This window comes from Rhinopithecus bieti, unplaced genomic scaffold (assembly GCF_001698545.2).
Source record: "Rhinopithecus bieti isolate Rb0 unplaced genomic scaffold, ASM169854v2 scaffold_57691, whole genome shotgun sequence".
Taxonomy (NCBI): domain Eukaryota; kingdom Metazoa; phylum Chordata; class Mammalia; order Primates; family Cercopithecidae; genus Rhinopithecus; species Rhinopithecus bieti.
Genome location: NW_016824383.1, coordinates 113,726 through 123,935, shown reverse-complemented (window position 1 = coordinate 123,935; position 10,210 = coordinate 113,726). Strand labels below are relative to the sequence as shown.

General features: G+C 52.1%; 1 protein-coding gene across 4 annotated transcripts in view; it reads right to left on the bottom strand.

Moving 5' to 3' along the window:
- Window positions 1–10,204, bottom strand: part of SMAD7 (SMAD family member 7) — a 30,904-nt gene extending 20,700 nt beyond the window's left edge. Inside the window, exons 1-3 of one of the 4 annotated variants that reach the window (XM_017862291.1) lie at window positions 9,383–10,204; window positions 7,991–8,044; window positions 2,402–2,476 (exon numbers count right to left, since the gene is read on the bottom strand). In XM_017862291.1, the coding sequence (XP_017717780.1) occupies window positions 2,402–2,476; window positions 7,991–8,044; window positions 9,383–9,995 (742 nt within the window). In that variant the 5' untranslated portion in view covers window positions 9,996–10,204. The other 3 variants (XM_017862292.1, XM_017862293.1, XM_017862294.1) reach the window with 3 other exon arrangements.
- Between the last annotated feature and the right edge of the window lie 6 nt (window positions 10,205–10,210).

Here is a 10,210-nt window from a genome sequence, read left to right as displayed (position 1 = left end):
GGAGTCTCGCTCTGTCACCCAGGCGGGAGTACTGTGGCCGGATCTCAGCTCACTGCAAGCTCCGCCTCCCGGGTTCACGCCATTCTCCTGCCTCAGCCTCCCGGGTAGCTGGGGCTACAGGCGCCGCCACCTAGCCAGGCTAGTTTTTTGTAGTTTTTAGTAGAGACGAGGTTCCACCGTGTTAGCCAGGATGGTCTGGATCTCCTGACCTCGTGATCCGCCCGTCTCGGCCTCCCAAAGTGCTGGGATTACAGGCTTGAGCCACCGCGCCCGGCCTCTGCAGCCTTCTTAAGCCACGCTGCCCCTTCAGGGAGTCACTGCTTCTTCCTGGCAGCTCCTTATTAATACCTGTGTCTACAATTACCTGGGGTGTGAGGGGAAGGAGTTAATGATTGTTTTACCCCCAGTTTCTTTCTAGGACTGGAAGAGCTTTGGAGAACAAAAAGCCTACCCATCGGCTGGGTGCGGTGGCTCACACCTGTAATCTCAGCACTTCGGGAGGCCGGGGTGGATGGATCACCTGAGGTCAGGAGTTTGAGACCAGCCTGGCCAACATGGCGAAACTCCATCTCTACTAAAAATACAAAAAATTAGCCGGGCATGGTGGTGGGTGCCTGTAATCCCAGCTACTTGGGAGGCTGAGGCAGGAGAATTGCTTGAACCTGGGAGGCGGAGGTTGCAGTGAGCCGAAATCATGCCACTGTACTCCAGCCTGGGTGACAGAGCGAGACTGTCAAAAAAAAAAGCCCACCCATCTCGTGAGGGCTTCACAGGTCACATGGCATGGGCGGGTGAGGAGGCGCTCAGGCTGGCATCTCAGCCTGGTGTCGTCATTTCCTCCAGCAGGGGAGACAGACAAGATGTTATCAATAAGACAAACCTTCCGAAAGGACCTTTTCAAAAGCTGCCACTTCCCTTGCTTATTTCATGTGGTTTGGAGGGGCCGGGGCTCCTCCCTGCACATACAGGGTTTAAAAAATAAAACTATCTAACAACATCCTGAGCGTGTTATTCTGCTGAGACCCTTTCCTCTCATTGGCCTTCTTTCTTTCAAGAACTCTCTCAGCCTTAGAAAGCAGAAAAGATGCAGTTCACACACTGCTGCCTTTTCTCCCCCTGTCCACTCCCACTGTCCTGCCTGAAGCCCCCTCCCTTCTCTGGGTCCCTCTTTTTCCTGCTTAATTCTCATTAGAAGCTTTGAATAAACAATACCCTCAGTCTCGGATAACAGTCAGAGTATATATTGCATTGAAATGAAAACAAACAAAGGTCTCCCTAAAGACGTTCTCAGCAAGCTCAGTTCCTGGAGAGGGGAGCCTGAGAGGGAGCCGTTCGGGAATGAACTTTGCCTCAGCCAGCCATGGAGGAAACACTTCAAGTAGTCAGAGTAGGCACCCCCCAAAAGAGGATGCCCCTCACACCAGAGGATACACCACAACGGGGCACAGCTTCTATTTGAGCTGCTACCCCTTGATCCTACAGGCAAGGAAATGCCAAATGCCCAAAACTCTGCTGGAATTTGTTTCTAAGGTTGTTTCCCTCTTGCTTCAGCCAGTTCTTCGAAAATCTAGTGATGATACGGTGGGGATGGAAAAACAGGTAGAAATAGGATTTCTTCAGAACATGAAATGTATCCCATGTACATTGCCAGTGAGTTTCTCTAAGTACTGTCCTCTTTTCACAGTCTCAGGAACAACAATGCTCTGGCTACCCAGTGCCTCTCAGCCAGCCCCGTGACTCCCGTGACTCCCGTGACTCCCCAGCACTGGCGTTCCAGGCCTTCATGCACACCTGTGTGCCCCGAGGAAAACCTGCCCCGCTAGGGAACCATTATAGCTCCCACTGTCGGCAGTGCTCCCACCCTGGTGCTCCCAGGCCCGGACATGTGCTGCAAAATCCCGCAGCAAGCTGGGCTGGGAATCAGAACTTGGGAGAGAAGCCTCAGATCTGCTCTGAAATCCCATGGTACGCTTGGGATCTGTCTTCAACAAATTCCTTAAAGGTGGGTCCATTCCCTTTACATCCCCCATGCACAAAGAGCACAAGCAAAAAAAGAGCTCAAATGCATGAGTTAATGACACCAAAGTCACCAAGCTGAAGCCCCTTAAGCCAGGAGCTGCTTAAAAATAACTGGGAAACACTCTACACACCAAAGCAGTCCCCAGCTAGCTCCTGTCTCCCCGTCCACGGAACAGACCCAGTGTCCAGAGCGTAAAGGACTGCAGGATGAGGAGCTGAAAGGTACCACAATGTCACCACCAATGCATCCAGCTTAAGGCATATAAAAATGAGAATAAAGTCCAGACCAGCTGGGGTGGCAGAAGGCCACCCCCATTCCTCCAGTCTCTAGCAATTTCAAGAAACCCTGGAACTTCCAAGAAAATAAGAGAAAGCATCTTACCTGAAAGCCCCCCAGGGGCCAGATAATTCGTTCCCCCTGTTTCAGCGGAGGAAGGCACAGCATCTGGACAGTCTGCTGTGGATTGAAAAGGGGAGAGAAAGAAATAAATACACAAATAAAAACACCAAGATCCATCTTTAAGCATGCTCTAAACAGCATGAAAGACAAACCACACATTCCAAAAGGCTGACTCGTGGCCTTGATGCTGATTATTAATGGTCTGCTCAGGCTTCGCTGCCCATCGTAAGACAGACCACAGCACCTTGTCACCCGTCTGGGCTCCGGGCGGCCAGTTAATCATTACTCAAGTCAGGCTCAATCAGACTGGCTGGAATTTCTCTTGCATTACCAGTCCCCCATTACGGATACTAGGCGGTTCCAAGGTCAAAGGAGGTTTGGGTCGACTTTCTTAACCCTGGTGGCTCTGTCATCCCTCATCAAGGGCAGAAGCCTCCCTCCTCGGAGCCCATGTCCTCTCTGCCTTCATCCTTTTAAAGACAGGTTTCCCAGTTCTTGAGAACATTCTCAAGATTGGTGTTGGGCTGTAAGGACTTCTTTCCCCTTTTTTAATTGAGGAGTAACTTAAGTAGAGCAAAGTATACAAAATCCCGAGTAGACGCAATGAATATTACTCATGTATACACCTGTGTAACCACCACCAGATCAAGACAGAGAACATTCTCAGCAAGGCTCTGAGCCGGAGGGGAAATGTTCTACCTCTCCCAGGCTAGTCCAAACCCCTCATCTCTGGAAACCTTCCCAGGCAACCCCAGACCTGCAAGGCTCTCTGCCCTCAGTTCCTATAAAACCTTTGGCACCCAACACTTGGAGTTTCCTCACTGATTTTTACCTTTAGATTGCATCTGCCCTTAACTAGACTATAAGCTTCTCTTCAACTTCTGTCACCCTCAGGTACTCAGCACAGTGACCTCACCGTTAATGAGGATAATGACAATTCCAGCTGAGAAACAGAGACTCCACAACCGCCCTCCAAGCAATTAAAGCAAAACCTAATGTCCATGAACCACAACTCATTAGTCCCATGAAACACAAATACACAAGACCCTGTAAGCTTGTCATGCACCACTGACGGCGCCGAACTCCCTGAAGTCCTAGGAGAGAGCCTGGCTAAGGAAAGGTGTTGCCCAAGTCCGCAGCAAACACAACAGGTTAGATCATGCAGACACCAGGCCTCCTACCCCAGGTCACTAGGACAATGTCCCTGTGGGTTTCCAATCAAAACCACTCGGCCAGGCTGGCAAATAGGAAAGCCAAAAAAAAAAAACCAGCAGCCAGGGACAAGTAGCCCATGGGAATCCTTCAGTGGCCTACACATAGCCCCAAACCATCTTTGGGTTTCTGCTGTCTGCCCCACTTAATGCTAAGGTTCTCTCTCTAACTCCGGGTCACTCCCTCTCCCACATTCTCCAGGCTGGAAGGACAACTTTTCAAGAACTCTCCTAAGCAGGGGAGGGGCAGAAGTGGAGGCAGGTGTGGGGATGAGGTGGTCACAGTGGGCAGGGGAGAAAGAAGACTGTGTGTAATCTCATTTTATCAGGGTAAAGTCTAATTCCTAACATGAATATACAGTTTTACAGGATACACTTAAACAAATAGAAAACAATAGAGGCAAGCAGGAAATGGAGTCACTTGTTAAATGGTGTATACCCTGCACTTTCTAAACCTTTTTGATGGCCTTCATCATTTTCTAGAGATAGGCTTCTCAACCCACTCCTCCCAGACAGAAGACATCCCCACATTAAACATGATGACTTATCCACAGCCACTCCGCCGCACCTTTGACTGGCAGAATCCCAGGGGCAAGGTGTGTTTCAAAGGAAAAGCTGGGCATCTCAGAGCAGAGCTGGGACCACATTCAGGGTGTCAGCCCATCTCAGATCAAAGGTAAGCCAGCTCCACGCAGGCAACCACAAGCGTTTTTATGAAATGGTGCTCTGTCCGTCTGCAGTGGCTTTGATCTCAGGAGGGATTTACAAACGTTAATTAAGCCTTACTGCCACCCCTGTGAAGAAGCAAAGTATACCACAGGCACCCAGGTAAACTGAGGCACCACTGACTAGCTCAAAGGGCCACCCAGTGAGCTGGGCTATACCTAAGAGTCCTAAGAGTCCAGCCCTATCCCATGGCTCTCACCCCGCAGGCAGGCCATGGAGTCCCTACCCTCTTTCCTGGCGGTGGCCAAGCCATCCAGACTGGCCTTAAGGTTTAAGGAGCCATACCTCCATCTCTCACTCACAGAAAAGCTCCGCACAGACAGATCTCTAAAGTCAGGGTCTCACCTTAGGCCTGTGTCGCCTGTTCCCCAGAGCCCAGGCTGGCTGGCAGACAGAAGCTCTAGGCCACTCCTGACTCATGCAACACTAAGTATTACCAAGCACTCGGTAAGCGCTAGGTTCTGTGGGAGAAAAAGACTCATTCCTTTCTCCGAGCAGCTCCAACAGAGTCTTTGAAAACCCAACCCTGGGGAGCAGCCAAGGAGTGAACTATTGAGAATCAGCACGAGGTAAAGGAGCTGTGAGTCCCACGATAGTCTCAGCAACTGCGTTCCGGGCTTCCTAAGTACTGTTAAAGACAGAGGAGCCCCTACCCACCAACCACACCAAAAGTATACCCCAAGGTTCCCAGCTCTGCCCCAAGTAGTTCACCCAACCCAGAACTCAAATGAACCCTGGTTATAGAAGAACATAGCACTGCATCGGAATCCTCACATTTCTAGATAGGCACATCATCATGCCTGTAAAATGAATGAATGAACCAAAGAATGAATGAATGAATCACCTAATCTCTTTCATCATGCTGATTTTAAAAGAGGCCTGGAAAAGTTAAGAGGCACCTCAGTTAAGAGGCAAAAGCAGTGCCAGATCTCAGGTCAAGATGCCAGACTTCCGACCTGGATTTGGAGGCTGGATCTGCCAATGGACACTGGCCACCTGGGGCCCTCAAGAGCTCACCCAGCCACCCCCAAAGGCCAGCCACTCTTCAAACCTTTCAGACCATTACATGCAATGAAACACGGGAAGCAGAGCCCACACAGCTATCCCCGAGATCCAGCTTTGAACAGCAAATTCTTGTGGGATGCGGAGGTAGGGGTGTCTTTCTGACTTCTGACAGCCACAAGTCACAACAGGCTTGCCCTAGGTTCAGTCATGTGAACACTCTTTCAAAGATGGCTCTGCTGGCTGGACCACACAGTATGTAGGTGTCTCAAGTCCAGGCCTCCCAGAGGCTGAGTAGAGTGGCTTAAATTACAGCAAAATGGAGCTCCTAGCTTTGAGCCCTCTGTGTCTCCAAAGGCTGCAGGGGTACCAGGACCCAGCCCCATTCCCATCACCTTTTCCCAAGATGGAGACTTCACAGGACGTATTCCTTTAGTTGTGCAACTGGTTAAGATTTTAACAGTTGTCCACTGTAAAACTTTGTGCCTGTTTCACCTAGTAACCCAAGACTAAAAATTCAACCTAGGACTTAGAAACTGAAAAATGTAACTGGTGCATGCAGATTCCCGGGCCAAACATTCTCCCATACGCAAAATGGGGATGAAGACCTGGGTCAGCGCCCATCTGTGGTCTGACCTCAGTGCCCCCGGCCACAGCAGCTGGCAAAACCAGCCCCAGACCTGTGGGAGGGGGGCGTGCTGCAGCTCCAGACCTGGCCGTCCTCCAATGTGGCAGGACAATTCCCTTTGTGGGGGCTTTGTCTATTACTGTTGCTAAATTCTTACACAGCAGCGCCTTTTCTCATTTCTTTTTTTGTTCTATTTTCAACAAAACATTTTGGGTGAGTAACCAGCTGTCTTAGTTTCCGATGGGCAGGTTAATCACTTCCTATTGGCTGATCTGGAGAACTTTTCTCCCCCTTGGAAATGGCACATTCCTGTCTTTGTGGCTTCTCTGTTTACACACATTTTGCTACCTAATGTCAACACTTGCTAATGAATAAATATATCACTCCACTCACCGAAAATGAGGTCCTGGCCTGGCAGAATGACTGCTTAAATCCTGAGAACAGATTTATCCCAGTGTGTCTGCAGGAAACCCAAGGGAACATGGCCTTTCTTTTCTACGGTTTCTGGAGGTTTCTGGGAACATTTACCCCTGCTGGTCTTTATCCCTGGGGCTAAGGTCACTGTTCTCTCTCTTTTAAGGAAAACCTCCAAATTTGAAGAATATGGAAGGACAAACAAAAACAGGTCAGAGGTGGCCCCTTGGAAAACTAACTTCATAAAATAATTCTTGATTCTTTAAGCCAAAACCCAGTCAAGTTACAGTCTTTAGGAAAACAAAGCTTGGTAATTCCAGTTAATGTTTGTTACAAATACAGAGAGCTGGCTATCTCCTCATTAATAACCATTTATCTGGTGTTTTGTAAATCGAAAGCAAAATATCACATGCTTTGCGGGCCACTTATTAGACCAGCACCGGCAAGCAGGAACGCCTTCCCAACTTGAGGGAGCTGGTAGAGTCCCAGGAGGACTGGCTGCAGAGTATGGGCTTCGGTTACACGTTCATTAAAGTATTTAATTTATGACAACGCCCCAGCAAAACTTTTAATTAGTGAGAGGAAAGGCCCAACAGCCAGAATGCAGAAGGCGGAAGGACTTGCAGAATTCCAGGAGCTAAATGGTGCCCAACTCTTCACTTTTCCTTCTCCCAGAACCTTGGCAAAATAAAAATGTCCCAAGTATTAATGATTTTTCAGGCACCAGTATACAAGAACAAAAACCAAGGTTACATACGGCCTGTACTTTGAGTACACAGATCTAGCTCCTACTGTAAGAAGGAGCTCCAGGAATTGGGGTTTGTCCTTGTTGTCACCCCGAAGTTCATTTTGCTGACCCTGTCCCCAGCACTATGATGTCCAGGGACGGACTCCTGTGCTACTGCCGGCCAGAAGTTGAATGCAGACAACCACAACAGGGCTGGTGCCAGTCTCAAATGGGCTTCTGCCCTGGCTCCATGCCAGTCAGTGACAGAGCAACAGACAGGCAGAGCTGTGCTCAAAACTTTGATGGCCCCTATGGAGAATACTGAGAAAACCCCGGGAGAGGACTGACTTGCAGGTGACTGGGGCAGAGGGAACCTACCCTCCTTTCACTGGCTATTGCCTATACTTCTGAAACGTTCCAGTGTCTACTCCAGACCAAAGTCTTCTTTGAACCTTTTTAAACCGTCTTCCCATCTATCTAATCACGCTTTCCATTATTGCCGTTGATGCTCCTGGCACTCACGAAGTCTCCATCAACCAGTCCTATTTGGTTCCCAAGACACTTCTTTCTGGACTAAAGCCTCCACGTATTAAAGCTGAGCCCACCGGCTACAGAGCGCAAATACAGGAAAAAGGAACAAAATGTAAAGCATATTAAGGGAACATCTTTGCAAAAACACAAAACAAAACCCCAGCCACAACAGAAAAATTCAGTAAACTTCCAACAGAGGAAACCTAGAACCAACGTGAAGTGAAGCAAGCCTAGCACCTCTCCAGGCCTTTGCCTACACACAAAAAGCCAGGTTCTAGAGGCTCTATTTCTAACTTAAGATAGGCAGGATATTTTAAAAATCATCTACTCACCAGTTGGTTTGAGAAAATCCATCGGGTATCTGGAGTAAGGAGGAGGGGGAGACTCTGAAATTAAAAAAGCAAGAGAAAATAAAGGCCCAGCCATGAGAAGAGAGATAGAAACTTACGATAACAGAAGCATTCTTTTAGCCCAACTGTTTGTCTTAGCTGTGGGGGTTGGAGGCAGGGCCGCGAGGCGGTGATTGCCTTGATATTTAGCTGTCAGATAAACAAAAGAGGCCGCCTGGCGCCAGCCTCGGCGCTCCGCTCCTCCACGTCTGCGGCCGCCGCCGCCGCGCTCGGCTGGCCCGGCTGGAAACCACCGGCTCAGCCGGAGCCGCGCACTTCACAGTTCACAAGGCGGGGGGCGACCATACCCCCTTCCCGTCCTCGGACTCCAGACCCAGCTCCCAGCAACCTCGGTTCCCCGCCCTGGCCCGCCCCCCAGGGGTGCAATTCACCTCCGCCCCCGCCGGTCCGCTGGGCACCCGCGCGGGGGACACGGGGCTCCCCATTCCCAGCGCACGCGGGAGATGCAGCCCAAGCGTGCTGGTGAACTTGGGGGATCTGCCGTCGCCCGGGGTGAACCCTCACATCACACTCCGTGTACAGAGACACACAGAAAAGGAAGGAATGGAAAAAAATGAGAGGATAAAAGGAAAGAAGTTTTAGGGTCTCAGCCGAGAAGCCCAGGCCCCAGCGCAGTTAAGGGGCGACAACGTCACCGAGGCGCCGGGCCCCACTAATCTATAGACTTATCTGTGCGGAAGGAAGGAAAAAGTAGGGGACACCCAACTTCTCCTGGCTGTTTGTTCCTCTGCACCCTGGGGCTGGCAGAGTTGAAAGGAGACAGATACCCAGTTCGGCCTTCCATCCAACTCTCTTTGTCCCAAAACTCCAAAAGCTGCGCGGCCACGACAGTATCTGGGCCACTTGTGTTCGACTTGATTCTCCTTATTTACTGAAGGAGTAAATACGGAGACCTTCCAGCCTTTTTATAGCACGCTTCTCCCAGCCTTCCTTCGCGGGCCTGGACCAAATCCAACTCGGTCACACACCTCAACGCCTTTCCGGGTGCGGGGAGGCGTGACCCCCCCACCTCCCTCTGCACCCCCTTGTTGATCCGGAAATGAAGGCGTCTAATTTTTAACCGCAAACTGCGTGCAGGAGCAGTGCCCATAGACCCCTTCGGGGCAACACAGGAGAAATCCTGGAAGGGAACCCCCAGGGAATGCCCTTTGAGTTTCCCCATGTCCCTTCTCTACTTTCGGCCCCCAGTCTCCTCTCAGGAGGGGATGCACACTCCCCCTGGAGGGGTGGCTGCACAAACGCACTGCCCTAAGGGCTTTTCTTCCAGCACTGGCGCGCCGGAAAATGTTGGGGGGTAAGGGGACAACTTCTCACCTAGTTCGCAGAGTCGGCTAAGGTGATGGGGGTTGCAGCACACCAGCTCGGGGTTGATCTTCCCGTAAGATTCACAGCAACACAGCCTCTTGACTTCCGAGGAATGCCTGAGATCCGGCCACCTGAACACTTTGCACAGCAGGAGGGGGAGCGAGTAGGACGAGGGCGGCTGCGCAGGCTGCGCGCTGGCGGGCGCCCCCGGGCCAAGCCTGCAGTCCAGGCGGCCGGGCAGCAGGAGGCACGCGGTGCGCGTCCCGCCGCGGGACTCCACGGCCTGGAGCAGCAGCTCCAGCTGCCGCTCCTTCAGTTTCTTGAGCACCGAGTGCGTGAGCGCCTTCAGATCCGCTTCGGCGCCCCCAGGCGCGCCGGCGCCCGCGGCTGGCGGGTGGGGATGGTGGTGACCTTTGGCACCTCGCACCGCCTTCCCCAGGCAGCATCCAGCCCTGCCCGGGCCGCCACCACCGGCCCCATGCGCTCGGCTGTCCGTCGCCCCTTCTCCCCGCAGCTCGCCTCCTCCTCCACCTCCCCCCGCGCCCTCCTCCTCGTCCTCGCCGCCGGGCGCACGGCTCCTCCAGAGACGCCGGACGAGCGCAGATCGTTTGGTCCTGAACATGCGGGGCGAGGAGGCGAGGAGAAAAGTCGTTTGCCGGCTAAGGAGCGAACATGACCTCCGCACACCATGAAGAAGTCGGGCGCCGAGGTGGGGCAGCAGGCGCAGGCGACAGCAGCAGCAGCAGGGGCCCGGACAGGAGCGGCGGCGGCCCGAGGGGCGCTCCGTGGCATGCGCCAGTCTCCCGGAGGCCGGGGCGCGCGCGGGGGCCCGGGGGC